At 64.5% G+C, this 17,020-nt stretch overlaps 1 protein-coding gene and 1 long non-coding RNA gene across 2 annotated transcripts in view; both read right to left on the reverse strand.

The window, feature by feature from the left end:
- Window positions 1–5,937, reverse strand: part of SLC38A10 (solute carrier family 38 member 10) — a 38,768-nt gene extending 32,831 nt beyond the window's left edge. The window contains exons 1-3 of the mRNA XM_075770836.1: window positions 5,706–5,937; window positions 4,315–4,432; window positions 757–802 (exon numbers count right to left, since the gene is read on the reverse strand). Coding sequence (XP_075626951.1) covers window positions 757–802; window positions 4,315–4,432; window positions 5,706–5,798 — 257 coding nt within the window. The 5' untranslated portion in view covers window positions 5,799–5,937. The remainder of the gene's footprint in view (window positions 1–756; window positions 803–4,314; window positions 4,433–5,705) is intronic.
- Window positions 5,938–14,504: 8,567 nt separating this feature from the next.
- On the reverse strand, window positions 14,505–16,643 carry LOC142604409 (uncharacterized). The gene is made up of 3 exons (XR_012838269.1): window positions 16,319–16,643; window positions 15,051–15,495; window positions 14,505–14,884 (listed from the first exon to the last, which is right to left on the reverse strand). It is a non-coding gene; the product is annotated as an uncharacterized LOC142604409 (long non-coding RNA).
- Between the last annotated feature and the right edge of the window lie 377 nt (window positions 16,644–17,020).

Below are 17,020 nucleotides of genomic sequence, written 5' to 3' on the forward strand. Positions count from 1 at the left end.
TCCAATTATATAACAACCCCGTGGCAATTACAGCAATTGCTTGCGCGGACAAGTAACATCTGAGAAATATTCTGTGTATTTTTAGTGTTCTGCAGCAGTTTGCAGCTGGGAAGAGGGAAGGAGCCAGCACCACTGACTGGCCCGGGCTCAAGATGCCTCCACCAAAGAATCTCTGCTGGAAAAAGCAGCGCTGTAACGACGTCCCATCGCGACTGCTGACCGAGACCTGCGGAGGAGCTTCTACTTGCACTGGGGTCATCTGAGGAACCCAAGCCTGTCCTGGAACAGAGACAGGATTTCCCCCAGAAGGCACCTCCTAACGCCTGGGGTCTCGCAGAGGAAAGCGGCGCGAGGAGCGGGCAGGACCACAGCAGCTAAAGGGTGGATCCGAGGTGCTGAACGCTCTCCCTCCCACTAACTCACGGCAATCTTGGCAGGGATTTCACCCTGACGTGCCCAGGATTTCACAGCACACGCAGCAGAGCGGGAGATGAGTTCATTCCCTGACTTCTGTGCTCTCACTATCTGGAAAGCGCTCCTGTCTCCACTCAGGAAGGGTGGGACATGCTGAAGGCGACACCGTGAGCTGCGCTTAGGGGATCTCACTTAGGCTCTTGTTCAATTTCTAGGTGGCAAGGAAGACTTCTGGGACCGGAGAGGGCAGGAGGGTAAGAAACAAGAGCGCAGCAAGGCCACAACAGGCTACAGAGCAGCATTTTTCATTAAAAGCTATTCAAGTTTTAAGTGGCAGATTACCTTGTTTCCACCAACATTTTTCCTGCTTTTCCATAGGCGTGAAATGCTGGCATAAGAGAAGAGAAAAAAAAAGTTATAGTTAGTCAAAGAAAGGTCCAGAACGTGGCAACACACGAGTTCGACATTAAACAATACCAGTGACAAAGGGCAGTGTGCAGCTGGAACCCACCGGTGGTGTGTTTTGGGGCTGGTTCCCTTGCCCGCCCACTTTCTTTTTCAGACATGCCCTCCGCAAACTGTTCCTGTCTTTTGTGGTTTTCAAAGACGAGGAAAAGATAGAAAGCAGGTTCAGGGTTGGGGGTTTTTTTCTATTTTAAAAAAAAAAAAAAAAAAAATGGTGTGAAGTAGCAGTCACACATGGCAACCATTAAAAGAAAGTCAGCGCGGAAGAGAAAATATGCATGTATAAGATGCTGTGTGGCAAAAAGTTACTGCGGTGCAAAATTTCAATCAAACTCTCATTTTTATTTTTATCTTCCCACTATAACTGAACCGCCTGACGTTGCTGGATGGGAGATCTGAGATGGTGCCCAGAACGTTCAATCCCATACCCAGAATACCCAGTACTCACAACCCACACCAACGGGCTGCTGCCAAGAGACTTTTTTTTTTTTTCCCCCCTCCCATACTTGAGTTGTAGCTTGAAGCACAAAATGATCAGTAGTCTTTAAATCATTGTGTTTTTTTCTTAAAAAGAAAAGGCCAAGAAAACTCTGCTTGTATTTTTAGACCTTACTGGGTAGAATGGGAATTGAGACCTCCGGTTCCAAGCACAGACCACATTGCCCAATTCTGTCAGTCTTTAAATGAAGAGGTCCAACATGAAAACCACCGCCCTGGACTCCCCTTTGTCTTCCCCCAAGGTACATCCCTGGAGGCTGCCCGAAAACAAACTTTATTCACTTCTGGAAGCATCTTCTGCTATTTTAAATATTAACTTACGAACTCTGATTTCTTTGGACTCTGCTTGAGCTAAAAATTAAGGAAACAAGATGTTCTCCCACAGAATGAGAAAAAAGCATGGCAGGAGAGCCACAGCAGAAAAATAAACCGGAGCTGTTATGTGGGGTAGCACCGAAAATAGCCGATGGCTTGGTGACAGACCGGGTGGAACAGGCATACTGCGCGAAGAGCGACCGCACCGCTTCGGCCTCCAGCTCTCTCCTCGTCTGGGAACTCGCGACGATACGGGGAAAAGGCAACAGCCCTTGGGGGGTGTGTGTGTGTGTGTGTGTGTGTCAGTCACACAGCCAAAGGGCCAGGGATGAGCTAGAAGGGAACCCGCAAGAGGAAAACATCCCTCCTGGAGCCGGGGTCACTAACGAGCCAAGCTCCGGGACTGCCACACTGCTCCTGCGAGCTCCTTTTTACATCGCACCCAAAGGCAGGTGCCTCCGGACAACAGCTACAGCTGCTGGCGATAGCCTAGGCCAGAGACATGGAGAAACAATCAGTCTCCTCGGCTGTTCTGATGAGAACAAGCCTTACACGTTAGGCCAGAGGCCCCCATCTGGGGACACCGGAAAAAACTGGATCCTTTATCTTCTCAAGGAGGAAGATGATGATGACTGTAAAATAAACTGTACAGGAATGGGATCTCTAGATGCCTAATAAGCTGGGCAGAGCTGAATCTGCTCAGTAATTAGAGAAGCCCGTTTAAACCAAGTGCGGTTACTTGAAGGGCCAACCTGTGTTTCAGCACTTGTGCCTGCACAGCGGAGCCCAGCTGCCTCCCGGGGCACAGCGCGCTGCTGACGGGGTCGGTACCCAGCACGGGCAGTCTGCACAGACCCAGGCCGCTGTCAGCAGCTCTAAGGGGACATTAATTCATCTCCTGGTTAAAGTCCGCCTTGGAATTGCATCCCACATCTCTTCTTGTCCACACCTCTGCCTATGGCCCTTCCCTTCCACGCAGTGCAGAACAGCGGTGAAGAGCAAAACATTTTTAACACCCAAGCCGTTCAGGTACGGGGCGCTGCCAAGCGAAGACGCCTGGGCTAGGTGTCAGCCTGTTACGACCTCGGTGCTTTTGTAGCTGTAACGATCACTCTCAATGCTCCTCCGGAAGGGACCAGCTGACTGAAGTTAATTTGCAAAACTTTCTTACATCTTTCAGCACTGCCAAAGCCTCCCACAGAATCAGCTGCAGGGGCTGCCAGGATCTCTCGCAGATGTACCAGGGCACAAGCCCGCGGTGACAAAGGCCGTCTGTGTGGAGCTGCTCAACCTTGATGCATTAGGATGCATTATAGGAACGCCGCCTTTCCTCTCAGGGCTGTCCCTGCCGGTGGCACCTCTCCCAGGGCAGAGGGAGGGAGCAGAGGCATTGCTTTCAGTGCCAGCATTTGCGTGCCAGGAGGTGCCAGGAAGTTTAGAAGCATTACTGGTCCTCTGTGTATTCGAGCCCCTTGGCTTCAGAAAGTGCAGAGGATCCCTCCTTCCCGGGAGACGCTCCAAGGTGACGGGGACTCTCTGTACTTCAGGGAAGCGGCACACAAAGACGTGTTGTAAGGGGGCAGGGGAGAGGCAGCGCGGGCAGCTGGGCTGGGAGCAGCGGGGCCAAGTCAGACGCTACCTGGGGGCTCCCCCCTCCCTCCAGCGTCACAGGCGCAACCTCTGAGACCAACGGGACTTCTTGATCTTTTCAGTTTCTAGCAGATAGAACTTGGCAGAAGCCACGATGGGCAGCCCGGTAGCAGCACCTCAGGCACTCTGAGGATGGAGGAAACCCATCTGTCAACAACGCGGGCAGCGAGCGAGCCACGCGTTTCTTTAGCGCTTTTACCAAGGGCGATGCCAGCCAACTCTCTCCTCCCCCAGAGAAATAACAGAAACTGAGTAAAAGAAGACTTTTCCTGTCGTTTCACATGCCAACGGAGAGGACCGGAACCCAATCACCTCCCTCTGCCCCCCAAGTGGGGCAGAACCAGAAGAGAGGTCACACGCAGAAGCCAACCCTGGCGCCAGCGCAGAGGCGACGAGCTCCGAGGAAGAGGGCTGGCAGGCTCTGCCAAAAACCCACACATGAATCTTGCAGATGTTTTTATTTTCTTGGCCGCTTGGAACCTTGCGCACTGTTTCCTCCCTGCTCTGCCATGAACGCGGACGCAGCTCGGATCCAGGCAGCCCGAGCTCCATGCCAGGCTCTCCGCTGGCAGAACCCGATGTCCCCGGCAGCACACTGGGTGGGGAAGCTCGCGGCTTTCATGCTGAGACCAATAATTTACACCAGACACCCGCTACGCCAGCTCCCGAAAACTTGGGTTTTGATCAGTCAACGCTGCAACTCCTCCCCTGCCCTGCAGAGTCAAAACAATTCTGCGCCTATTAACTTCACTGTCGAGAGCAGAATTAAACCCTCGCGTTCCCCTGAGGACACGGGGCAGGGGGGAGAGACTGACAGAGGAAAACAACGCAAATAGAAAACTACATCAAGAAACCATTTGCTATTCCAACAATATCAGTATGAAAGTTGTAAATTAAGGGGTCAAAGTAAAACCGCAGTTTAAAAAAAAAAAAAAAAAAAAAAGACAAAGCCCTAGAGCTGAAAATTCTCACCGAGGCCGGGGTAGGTCCTGCGCTTGCTGAGATTGGCCGATTTCACCAGGAACATGCAGGATTGATGAGTCATCCAAGAACAGAAAATCAGCAGCAGAGCTCCCAAGACAATGCCACACTGAAACGAGAAGAGGGGGAAGAGACAAGCGCAAGATGGAAAGTCAGTCACTCCGCAGAGCCTTACTGCCCTCCCTTATCGCCTCGCGGCTCCCACACGTATTTCCAGCCGCACTTTTGGCTGTTAAGGGAGTTCCCTCGGCTTCAGAGCAGCCAGGAGAAACATGATGTACGAGCTCAATTTTGCTCTCTCCGCAGCCCAAGGCCGACACAGAGCAGCCACCTGTTTCCCACAGCTTCCAGCTGCACCAATTTAAGCACCAAAGAACGAACTGGGAGCTGTTTGTGGAGCAGAACTTCCATAGCCCCCCTGTTCATCCCCCAGTGCTCTCCACAGGTTCACATAGAGAGGCCGCTCCTAATCCTGAGGTGCAAACTCCGTCATAAACGTATTCAATAAGAACTATTTGACAGTGTAAACTAATCACCGAGCTCGCTACTAGCGCTGTCTTGCCTTGCTGGATCACGTGTTTACAGCGGGGGATGTAAATCACTGGATGCTTTTTAAGCAGGTGACTTTAAGCGGGCACAAGCGACGCCAGATCTTAATCGCAGCCGCCCTTTTTCTGCTGCGTTTGAGCCCGGTGTGGCCGCAGGGGCGACGGCAGCTCCTGGAGGGGGGGGGAGCGGGGGCACAGCTCAGCGTAAGGGCTCAACGCCTCCGAGCTGACCCGTGTTTGTCATATGGCTAAATTGGTTTTTTGGGGTTTTTTTTTTCCCCCTTCTACTCACAAGAAAGGCAGAAATGATTACTCGGAGAGCTCACCACAAGGAAAACCACTTAGTTTAGCACAAGAGACGCCCGATCTCCGTCTGCAGCGCTGCCCTGGCTGACCGCGCTGTGCCAACCGCCGCTCAGAGCACCGGGCCGCCCTCCCAGGCAAGACAGGGGCCAAAGGCGCGGGCCGTGCCCCGCCGCCCCGGGCACCTCCTGGGGCACACACCGCGCCGAGGAGCCCGTGGGGACCCCGAACAGACGAGAAGGCGGACGGAGGCTCCCAGCTCCGGCTCCGCACCGGGCCTCTCTCCGCGGGGGGGGGGGGGGGGAACCAGCGACCGGCCCCGGCGCCTCCCCCGACCCTCCCGCTGCCTCTCACCGGACCCAGCGCCGTGGGGACACCGGCAGGACACCCCCCCCCCCCACGCCTCCCCCCCCCCGCCCCGGTTCGGTGAGACCCGCGGGTACCCAGCCCCGCCAGCCTCAGCCGGAGACGAGGGTCCGCCCGTCCGGCCCAGCGCCCCGGGACACACGCAGGGCCCGGCGGGGCGCTCACCTCTCGGAAGCAGAAGGGCACGGTGAGCACGCTCACCCCCACGATGCTGTTCACCACGTTCATGATCAGGCCCCAATTGGAGCCCGCCGCCATGGCGCGGGGCCCGGTTCGTAGCCCCCGCCACCCGCACCCTCAGCCGCCTCCTCAGCCGCCCGTGCCCGCCATGACGGCACCGCACCGCACCGCACCGGACCCGACCCGCCCCCGGCACCGGCCACAGCGGCACTTCCGGGTTCCGCTGCTCCGCTGGCGCTTCCGGGAAGTCGATGGGCCGGACAGCGAGAGGTTATAGGGTAGAGCGGCAAAGAGAGGGTTACTCCTGCCGTCTTGGAGGACCGTACCCGCTGCTCCTGGGAGAGCTGGGGCGGGAGTGAAGGGGGGGAGGGGTGGGTGGGGGTGGGGGTGGGGGTGTCCCCCTACATGGGGGCACCCCCGAGAGCAGGGCACGCACACGGGCACGCAGGCGTGCGCACGCTCGTATACGTGCAGATGCACGCACGTAAAGGCACGCACACGTACCTGCGCACAGGCGCGTGTGTGCAAACGGATGCACGTGCTCGCGCGTGCACTTGCGCGCGCGTGCAAACGAACGCGCGCGTGCACGCAAACGAACGCGCGCGCGCAACAGCGGTGGCACCCGGGTTGGGGGCACCCTGGGAGACGGGCTGCCCTCGGGGGGCCATTCGGCCCCCCGAGGGCAGCCCGTCACCCAGGGTGCCCAAAGCCCTGGGCGCACATCTGGGCGTGCATCCAGCTGTGCACGTGCAAGGCACCAGGTCCCGGTTTCCATCCTGGCCAGAGCAGTCCCCGACTCCGGTGCGTCCGTGGGTCTGTCTGTCCGCAGCAGGGTCCCCCCAGCAGTCTGTTCTTGGGGTTGGTGGGGTGTTGTTCGAGCACCCAAAGGTTCCTCTCCCCTCGCAGAGTGCAGATAACCAGCTACGGGTGCTGCACCCTGAGCCCTGCGCCGTGGCCGCACACCAACCTCCATCGGGCAACCCGCGTGGTCACTCACCCAGCACCCACGGGGGGTTCCCTGCCCGTCGCAGGCATCTTCCCCCGGCCCTGCCCGCCCGCTCGTTCTCCATCCCCTGAGCAGGAGAAAGAGGGGGGGAAAAAAAAAAAAAAAGAGGAAATAAAATGAAGAACGTGGGGGGCTCCGGACGGCTCCCCCAGGGCCACGCACCGCGGCAGGTCGGAGCGGCGCGCGCCGACTGCACGCTGCCGTTGGAACAAAACACACGGCGCTTGTATAATTTGCAGCAATCGCAATGGGTAACCGCAGGAATTTGCTCTACAAAAGGTTTGCAGGGAGGTGAACGCGTCTGTCTAATTCCCTCCAGGTGCCGCACGGGCTCCGGCGCCGGCGGCGGTAGCACCGGCTGCGTTTCTCTGCCTCCTGCGCCGGGACCGTGCCCGCGTCCCTGCGTGTCCCCGGGTGGGATGAGGGGGGGTCCTCTGGGGGCTGTGGCTGCCCTGGTGTGGGGGAGCCCCAGTTGTGGGGTGCAGGACCCAGGTGTGGGATGTGGTACCCCGACACGGGACGTGGTACCCCGACACGGGATGTGGTACCCCGACACGGGATGCGGTGCTCAGCCGCGGCCGGTGGCACCCAGGCACAGGGCAGGGGGCTGCAGGGGAGAGAACCCCTGGGTGCTGTGGGGGTTCCCCTGTGCCCCCCAGGAACGTGCAGCAAAACCCACGTGTGCCCCCCCCAACAGCTGCCACGGCCCCAGCCCCCGGCACGGGCACCCCAGCGGGGTGCAAACACGCACTCACCTTGCACACCCGTGCAAATGCACGTACGCACCTGCACGTCTGCGCCAACGCCCGCACGCCCGCACGCGCAGGCAGCCCCAAACACGCGTACAAACCCACGGATAAGTGCGCACACGCACGTGTGTGCACGCTACGGGGCCGGGAGCACCCCCCAGCCCGGCCCTGGCACCCGCCTGTTGCCACGGGCCGGGGGTGCCGGTGTGGGGCTGGGCCGGGCACCTCCCACCCATGGGTGCCTGAGCGCCCGCCGGGGAGGGCAGAGCTGCCGCCGGGTGCCCGTGGCAGGCGCTGGCCAGGCCGGGAAGGGAAGGGAGAGCACCTAGCTCCTGCACGGAGGAGACATCTGCAGCCACTTAGAGGGGAAATCATGTTTATCCAATTAGCGTTACATGGCCCCTAACTCAGCACTGGCAGAAAAAAGGGCTCAGGTGGCTTCTCCACGTGCTGAGCGGCCGCCAGCAGCCAGGAACGCGGCAAGCGCCGAAAGCCGGCCGGCCGCGAGCCCCCGCGCTGTGGGACGGGGATGCCGGGGGAGCGGACCCCGCTCTGCCGCCCCTGCGGACCCTGACCCGGCCACCAGCGCCGGCGGGGGAGCCCCGGCTCGGGGGCGCGGTGGCCCCAGCTCTTCTGCACCAGCGCTCGCCGGCACGGCTGGCACGGCGTCACTGGCACGAGCGGAGCGGCGTGGGTCAGGGGACAGGCTGGGGACAGTATGTGTTTCCACTCGCTGTGTCCCCGGACCCGCAGCCGCTCGCCTGCAACCCGTCAGATCCCGGCTACCGAATAAACGGATCGCACGCGGCCCCGCGCCGTGGGACGGCCACCGCTAACCCTGCACCGCGGGCAGGGACAGGCAGCTCACCCCTTCGCACGGGCGCAGGACGGGGTGCGCAGGGGCCGCGACACCCACCGGCGCGGGCCGACCCGACTCGGCACGCAGAGCCCCAGTGCTCCCAGTACAGCCCCGGACTGGGGGGCTGGCACGCTGCCACCGGCTTCCCTGCCCGTGCAGGGTGGTCTCCTTCCCACCCCCATCCCGGGAACACCATTGGCACGTGCACCCCCTCCAAAAATAGCCCATCTCGCCGGCGGGCGCCTGCCGTGGCCCAGCTGCCAGCATCCCCCCGGGACAGCCGCGCTCTCCGGACCAGCGCCGTCTGCGCCGTGCACGGGGGACACGACCGGGATGCTCAGGCTGGCACCGGGGCTGCACCCCAAGTTGGGTGCTGGGTGTTGCTCAGGGTCCTGGGGAGCCCCGACCCCCATCACGAGGTGCGGCGGGAGCGAGTCCCCGTCGCTCCCCTCCGCCAGCATCCTCGTGCACCCTGTTGGGGGGAGGACGAGGGCCCCCACCCCGGCCAGCCCACCTCTTTCCCCCCCAAATCAACAGGGGCTCAACCTGCTGCTGCTCAGCAAACGGGAAAGGGGGAGGCTGTGAAAGGGATGAAATAGTGAGATAAATAAGGACTAAAATGAAGGAAGGCAGAGCCAGCGTGGCACGGGGGGGCTGGGGGCACCCCGCAGCCAGAGGCGGGAGCTGCTGCAAAGGGCAATTACCGCCAGCCCAAAGGGCTCCCTGCGAGCCAGCAAATATATTTATTGCTCGCAATAACCGCCCGATATTGCAGCAGCGGCCGCGTGCTCGCTGCCGCTTCCTCCTCAGGTTATTTTATTCATCCCCCCAGCAGCAGCAGCTCCCACCCGGCACCGTCCCCCCATCCTGCGCCATTGCTCACGGGGCTCGTCCGTGCCCATCCCGAGGGACCGCGGTTCCCTCCAGCTACTCATCAGTTACTAGCAGCCCAGGGCCGAATCCTGCCTCCAGCACGAGCCACGGCCAGACCCTCCCCAGCAGCACTGGGGGCCCTTGCACCACCCCAAAACTCCCCGGGAAGCACCGAAGCCCCCGCACGCCCGGGAGCGTGGCCGGCCACTGCCTGAGGAGATGCCAACCGGGACGGGGACGGCACGGGGGACCCCAGCCCCGCTCAGCCGGCACAAAACGGGGCGTCGCAGCTCCGGCTGGCCCCTGGGGACCAGCGAAGGGCGAAGCGAGGCCCGTTTGTTTTGTTAGCACGAGAGGGGAGCGGAGCCGGTGGCAGCGTCCCCGTCCCCACCGCGGGAGCTGCCGGGAAGCCCCAGCGGCTCAGAGCCCTTCCCCGTCCTGCCCAGTGGCCCAGATTCCTCCTGCCCGGATTTGGAGCCGCAGAGAATAATCAGCCCCGGAGGGCTGCCGGAGCCGCAATTACCGTAATTAGAAAAGGTGGCTTAGGGCCGGCGCAGCGTCCCACGCTGTTTCACGAAAACGCGGAACCCCTCCGGGAGGTCCAGGGGTGGGGGCTGCTGCTTTGCCTGACGCTGCTCCGCAGGGGCGATGCACGTGCCCGTATCTGCTCGTGTGTGCGTGCGTGTGCACATGTACGCTTGCACACGCACACCGTGCTGGGCAGAGGCAGATTTGCGGCTCTCACGGGTGATGCCGTCCCAGGAAAACATCCCGGTTCATCTCCGCGCACCCCGGGAGCTCCCACCCCCGTCCCACCGTCCCTTCCTTGCTCACGGGGATTTTTCTGCGAGAATCGGCCTCGGCGGCAGCTCCGGGTCGGGGACCGTGTGCCAGGGGCTGCCCCGGGGCGCAGGGCAGCTCTTCCCCGGGACGGGGCCATCGCTGCCCCCCCTTCCCCGGGGTGAGGGGGGCACGGCAGGATGGGGGGGGGGGGCCCAGCGGGCTGAAGGAATAGGACCCCCCTTCCCAGGCTGCTGGGGCAGAGCCCACCCACACCACGGCCCAGGGGTGGCTGCAGCCGGGGGTCCGTGCCCACCCACCACCCAGAGCGCCCCGTGTCCCCCATCCCCGCGGGACCAGCGCCCGCCGTCGAGCAGCCCAGGGCCGCTCCGCTCCCCGAAGACAGACGCCTGGCAGAGCCCAGGAACAACCCGGCGAGTATTTAAAAACATAAATTAAAACAAATTGCGTTTTTATATTGCAAATAAGGGCAGTTTTATCGGTTTTATTGCATAACAACCATTAATGAAGTGCAGTTTCAGGCACCTTAATTGCTCGGAGACTAAAGTTCAACCCGTATCCGCGGCGCAGGCCGGGGGCCGCCGCGCGTCGTGGCAGGTTGGCGGCGTAAATAAAGCGATGGGCACCGCTGGGCCCACGAGTGATCCGGCCGTTGGTCCCGGAGGGAAGCGCCGTGGGTTAAACGGCACAAACCGTCCCGGGGGGAGGCGAGAGGCTGTGGTGCCCCCCCCCCCCCGGTGTCACCCCAATATCCCGGCGGAGGAGGCGCGGGGCGGATCGCGGGGCCGGTGTCCCCAGGCCGTGGGGAAGCTGGTGCTGCCCGGGCCGGCCCATCCCCCGTGGGCACCCCGGTACCTCCCCAGCACCGCACAGCACACGCGTGGACGTGCACGGGAGGGGGGGGTGGTGGTGGGGGGCAGAGCCGCACACGCGTGTTTGTGCAAAGCCGGTAGGGGCGCGCGGGTGCACGCGGGTCCGCGGCACCGGGGATACCCCCGCGGGGGCTGCACGGCGGATCGACGCGTGAACACGCAGCCACGCACACGCAGGACACGCATCACACGAACCCCCGCGCCCGTCCGACCCCACGACAGCCCTGGCACCGTCACGTCCACACGGTCCCCACCCGCACGTACCCACGCGGACCACACGGCCCGGCCGGGCCGAGCCGAACCGAACCGAGCCGAACCGAGCCGAGCCCCGCCCCCCGGACCGCGCGCCACGAGCGTGGGCGGAGCCACGCGGTAAGGCCGCCTCTACCCCGCGCGCATGAATGGGCGCGCCCCGCCCTCCTCCTTATAAGGCATCTCGGCGCGGCTCGGAGGGCGGAGTTTGCGCGGGTCCCTCCCACCCTCTCGTCCCGCCCACTCGCGGCGGTGCCGCCAATCAGAACGGCGCGCCGGGCCCCCCGCGGGCGCCGGCCTTTGTTTGTGGAGGGCGCCGGGGCCAATGGGTGCGCGGGAGGGGGAAGGGCGGGCCAATGGGCGCGCGGGGGGAGGGGCGGGGCGGCTGGCGATGGCCCGGCCCGGCCACGTGCGCGCGGAGCCGCCACCGCCGCCGCGCCCGGGGACACCGAGCGGCCCCGGGACGGACCCCGGCCCCGCCGCCTTTCAGCGTCCCCCTCTCCCGGGAAGGCCGAGTCCCCGCGGGTGGGATGTGGCCGTGGTGCCCCCGCAGCCCCGGGCCGCTCCCGTCCCGGTGGGTTCCGCTGCGCGGCCCTGCCCACCCCCCGCGGCACCCGGCCGCGTCCCCAGCAGCCCTGAGGAGCCGTGCCCGGCCTCGGACCAGCCCTGCCAGGCCGCCTGCCCCACGCCCGGCCCCCCCCGCGGTGCCCCGGGGCCGTGGTGAGGAGCCGCCCCGGCCCTGGTCCCGGTAACGGTCCCTCAGGCTCCGGCCCGGGCGCGCTGGGGGTCAGGGCCGGCCCTGAGCGGAGGTGGCAGCGGGACCGCGCCGTGCTCGGACACCTCTGGCCCCGCTCGCTCGCTGCGGCCGGGTGCCCGGGGACCGTCGTGTCGGGGGGCTCTGGGCAGCAAAGCCCGACTGCCTGCAGCGCCGCGTCCAGCCGGAGCTGCACCGCGCGCGGACCCCCAGGGCCGGGACACAGGGCCGCCTGCCGAACCGCGCGCTGGGAGCCGGCTGTGCCGAGCACCCACCGCACGGAGGGGTGCAGGGACCTGCCGCGGCGGCTGCACCGGGCGGGAGCCCCCGAGGGGCCCAGAAGGGGCCACCGGGACCCCCGGCCCGTGCCTGGGATGTGGCCGGGACCTGCCGGCTCCTCTTCAGCCGGGAGAATTTTCCCGCTTCCCAACCGGCTGCAGTGCCAGACCGGCCACGTGCCCGTGCCGTAGGGCCACCCGCTGCCGGGCCACGCTCGCGGTAAAGCCGGTGCGTTGTCACGGCCAGGCTGGCGGCAGCGAGCACGGCTGCTTGAGACGAGCCCTTTGCGGGAAAGGTGAAGGTCACGGTTGTTTCCACCATGACAGGCAGCTCCCGGCTCCTGTGTCGGACGGTTCCGATCACCTCCGGTGCTCCACGACGCTGTTGGTCGCAGCGGGGGCTCAGCCTCGCGCCGGCCACGGCACTGCCGTTCCCGTCCAGGAGCTGCGGCGGTGGCTGGTGACGGCCGGACCGGGGGGTGCTGCCCCCGCTGCCGGGTTTGCCGGGCTCCGGCTGCGCTTCTCGTCCCCCTCCCCGTGTCCCCCTGCCACCAGCGCCCGCGGCTCCGGGACCGGCTGCCCACGCACCTCCGGCACAGCCCGAGGAGGAGCCGTCCGTCTGCCCATCCGTCCAGGCCTGCCCGGGACGCTGCCCAAACCGCGGGCAGCATCACCGCCGCAGCCAGACACGGGGGCGGCCCCGGTGTCACCGGAGGAGGCAGGGATGCCGATGAGCCCTGGGCCGGCACCGCCGCGCTCTCCAGCAGGCGGGGAAGCACCGATGCATCTCCCCTGGCTCGGGGAGAGAACAAAGGAGGGCATCTGCGGCAGAGGGAGTGCCGCTGCCGGATGCGCTGCAGCGCGGCTAATCCGCCCCGCGCCCTCCTCGGGGCCCCGGCACACCCCGCTGCCGCCGTGCCCCCGCTGCCAGCGTGCCCCTGGCACGGTCCTCCCACGTGGCTCCGGTGCACCGGCCATCCCCCTGCACCGGCAGCGCCGTGCGCCAGGGCAAGAGGCTGCTCAGCCCGAGGTGCGAGGGACCGTGCGGAGCCAGGGGAGGGGGCCCGGCCCGGCTGCCCCCGCAGCACCGCGGCCCCGGCCTGCCGTCCTCGTGGCACGCACCGTTCGATCCCGCCGGGCGCACCGGTGTCGCGGTGGTATTCACCCCGGCTAATGCCGTGCCATAAAGGAAAAGTCTTACGTTAACGACTTTTGTCACCAAAGTCATTAACGTGATAGGACTTCCACATCAAAATTGAATATTAATGCTCCACCCGGCTGCGGAGTGAGATGGATAATTGCTCTAATACATTTTCCAGTAGGATTTTCGCATCGCAGCAGCGATTGCATTAGCAAACCCGATTATTACCACGGCCGATACAATGGGCCGGTTAATGGGAGTTAAGTTCCTTCCTTTTTCCTTGGGACCCCAGAGCAGCTGTGGCTCCGCACTCCCCCCCCCTCCCGCAGAGACCTCCCTGGGCCACGCACGGGGCAGAGGGACGGCGTCCCCGGGGCTGGGAGCGGGGAGGCGACGGCAGCGCCGAGCCGCCTCTTCCCTCCGCGCTTGCAAACACGACCCTTGCTCGCCGGCAACCTTGCAACGCGCCGGAAACCTGCCGACCCCGAGCGGCCGGGTCACCTGTGCCGTGCCGTAGGCACCCCCCTCCACACACACACACCCCCCCACCCCGTGCAGGGCTAACCCTTGCACCCCTTCCTCGGGTTCCTCTCTTGCCCACCCAAAGGTGCCTCCGAGCGTGCAAATCCGCCGGCGCGGTTCTTCCCGCGCTCCCCGCGCCGGCCGGCCCACGTATCCCCGGTGGGAACAGCACCGTGCACGCACACGCAGCAGCTTCACGTCTCCGGGGAAGCTCAGATGAACCCCAAAAATGGGCGGCAAGGAGGGGCACGGTCCGCGGAGCCCCGGAACGGGGCTCCGCGGACCGTGCCCCTCCTTGCCGCCCTTTGTCTTCGCTCCCGCCGGGGCCGCCCCGGGCGCGGACAAAGGCGGCTGCGTGGCCGGGAGGGGTTATTGCATTGATAACCCACGCACAGGAGGGCGGCGGGGGGGGGGGATATGTCTACCCACGGGGGGGCTGCAGGGACGCAGGCTCGGCGCTCGCAGCTCCGCAAACCCCCTTCCCACCCGGCACCGGGGGTTTTCCCGGCTCTTTCCCACTCCACACCCCCCCCGCAGTGCTCACTAAGGGAAGGAAGAGCCTCACAGCTGCTTTTTTTTTTTTTTTGTGTTTGTGTTTTGGGGCTTTTTCTTTTTCTTTTTTTTTTTTTTTTTGCAGAAACCATTTCCGAGCGCTCCCCGACCACCGGCGGCCGAACAATGCGCCGGCCCCCAACCCACCGCGCTGCTGGCACCCGGCACACCGTTACCCCAAAGCCGGGATTTGCCTCGCGCTCCCGTTCGGCAACGATTCCGTGCGCTGGGTTAATCCATAATGTTATTTATCGGGCCGGAGCCCTTTCCCGGCCTTTCCCAGATGGAGAGGGATCCAACGGGGATGTTTTAGCGCACTTCCCAGAGCACGGGGCGGGGGGGGGGGAAAACGCGAGTTGCGGCTCGGCGCTGCCGTGCACATCCACGGGAGGATGCTCCCCAGGTGGTCAGGATGCGGCCAGCCCCGCTCCCCGTGGCGGGTTCCTGCGGGTGCCTCCGGGAGAACCCCGGATCTGACCGTGAAGCTCACCCCGTGCTCCGGCAGCTGCTTTGAAACACCGTAGGGAAAATAACCGAGGAGGAAAAAGAGCTTTTTGGGGAGCAGCATGCAGGGAAGGGGCATCCCGGGGCGGCCGGACAGCGAGGGTCCGTCCCCGGAGGGTCCCAGCGCGTCCCCCCTCCCACAGCCCGGCCCCCGCCCCGCTCCTCACCCGGCTGGAGGGGAAATCCCCGCTGCGCCGACGGGCCCACTGCACCGCGGCGCTCGTCCCGGGCAGCGCTGCCGGCACCGCGGCCTTCGCACCGCGGCTGTGGAGGAGGCTGGGTGCGCGCTGCCTGCGTGCGCGTGAGGTCCGCGCTCACGGCGTGATCCTGCGTCCCTCCGTCCACGTGTCCGTGTGTCCCTGGGCATCGCTCCCCGCTGCGGCCGCGCTGCCGCGTGTGCCAGGGCCGTGCCCCCGCGGTGAAGCCGTCTGTCCCCGCGGTCTGTCCTCGTGCCCTGTCCCTGGGGGTGCGCGAGCGTGCTGCGGCCGTGCGACCCGGCGCGCGCAGGTCTGTCGGTGCGGTGCCGGGGCGCGGAGCGGCCGCGGTGCTGGAGGGTCCCCACGAGCAGTGCCGCGGCCGCCGGCCGCTCGCCCTCCTAACTCGATTGTCATCCTGGCATAATGAATAGCTCCGCTGTAATCTAATATCTTTTACAAGTTATTTGGATTTATTTGAGCATTTTCAATCAATTATGACCTTTTATTTCGGAAAAAAAAACCAACCCAACCCGCAGTGCCACAGTGGGGACTCGGGGTGGCAGGCGCTGCCGGTACCGGCCCCGGCCGTCCCTCGCCCCGCACCCCCTGCTCGCTGCCCTTCCAGCTGCACGGCCCCCCCCGGGCCCCCCCACGCCCTGCAGCCCCCCTGCATCACTGCCACCCCCCCACCTTGCACTGCAAGGCCCCTCCGACATTGCACGGCCCCCCAACCTTGCACTGCATGGCCCCCCAGCATTGCACCCCCCCCACTGCCGGGCCCGCTAACGCTGCCCCCCCCCCCACTGCACAGACCCCCCACCATCGCATCCATCCCCACACCTTGCCCCACACGGCCCCCCCCACCATCGCACCCCCCTCCCCTTGCACCGCACGATCCCCCCACCATTGCACACCCCCCCACACACACTGCACGGCCCCTAGCACTGCACCCCCCCCCCCCCCTTTGCACAGCCCCCCCCCTTTGCACAGCCCCCCACCATTGCACAGCCCCCCCTTTGCACAGCCCCACAGAGCCTTGCACACACCCCCCATTGCACACCCCCCCCATTGCACACCCCCACAGAGCCTTGCACACCCCCCAACCATTGCACACCCCCCAACCATTGCACACCCCCCCATTGCACACCCCCACCATTGCACAGCCCCACCCCCCACCCCGCGCCTTTAAACCCCCCCGGCCCCCCAGCTCTCCACCACCACCCCCCCCCCCCGCAGACCTGCCGGCAGCCCGGTGGAGCCGGTGGGTGACTCCGGCCCGTTCCCCTCTCGTCGCCGCCTTTGATCTCCCCCGCGCCGTTCCCGGCCCTCGGGGTCCGCCCGGGGGTGGGTGAGTGTACGGGGGGGGGGGGGGGGGGGTATGTGGGGGAAGCCTTGAAACCGCTCTCCCGGTTCCCCCCCCCCCCCTTTACGGGGGCCGCCTTGAAACCGTGCGCGCGGGGCCCGTCATCGCTTTTCGCAGGGGCAGACCAATCAGCGGCTTGTTTACACTGCGTGATTGACAGCGGGCTGGCGGGAGGCCAGCCAATCAGCACCCGGAGGCGGGGGGGGGATTGCGTTGCAGCGGGGATTGCATTGCACCGAAGGTGCAATGCAATCCCCGCTGCAACGCAATCCCCCTTACGATGCACGACGCATGCGCGTTCCTCCCTCCTCCCCTCCCATTCATCCACCGGGCTTGAATTAGGCGCCGCCGTTTAGCGTCTTAACCCCACCCCCTTTCCCCTTTCTGATTGGTCGGAGGCTGGCGGGGCCTCAGCCTATTGGAAGAAAAAGAAGGAGGGCTGAGGCTGAAAGGCGCGCGAGGAGAGGCGTGGCTTATTAAAAAAAAAAAAAAATAAAAAAAAAAAAAGAGAGAGAAAGGGAAGGGGAGGGGATTTGAGCCGGCGGGGCGCGAGCGCCGCGCGGCGGCCAATCAGGGC

The sequence above is a fragment of the Balearica regulorum genome, chromosome 18 (genome assembly GCF_011004875.1).
Source record: "Balearica regulorum gibbericeps isolate bBalReg1 chromosome 18, bBalReg1.pri, whole genome shotgun sequence".
NCBI classification, from domain to species: domain Eukaryota; kingdom Metazoa; phylum Chordata; class Aves; order Gruiformes; family Gruidae; genus Balearica; species Balearica regulorum.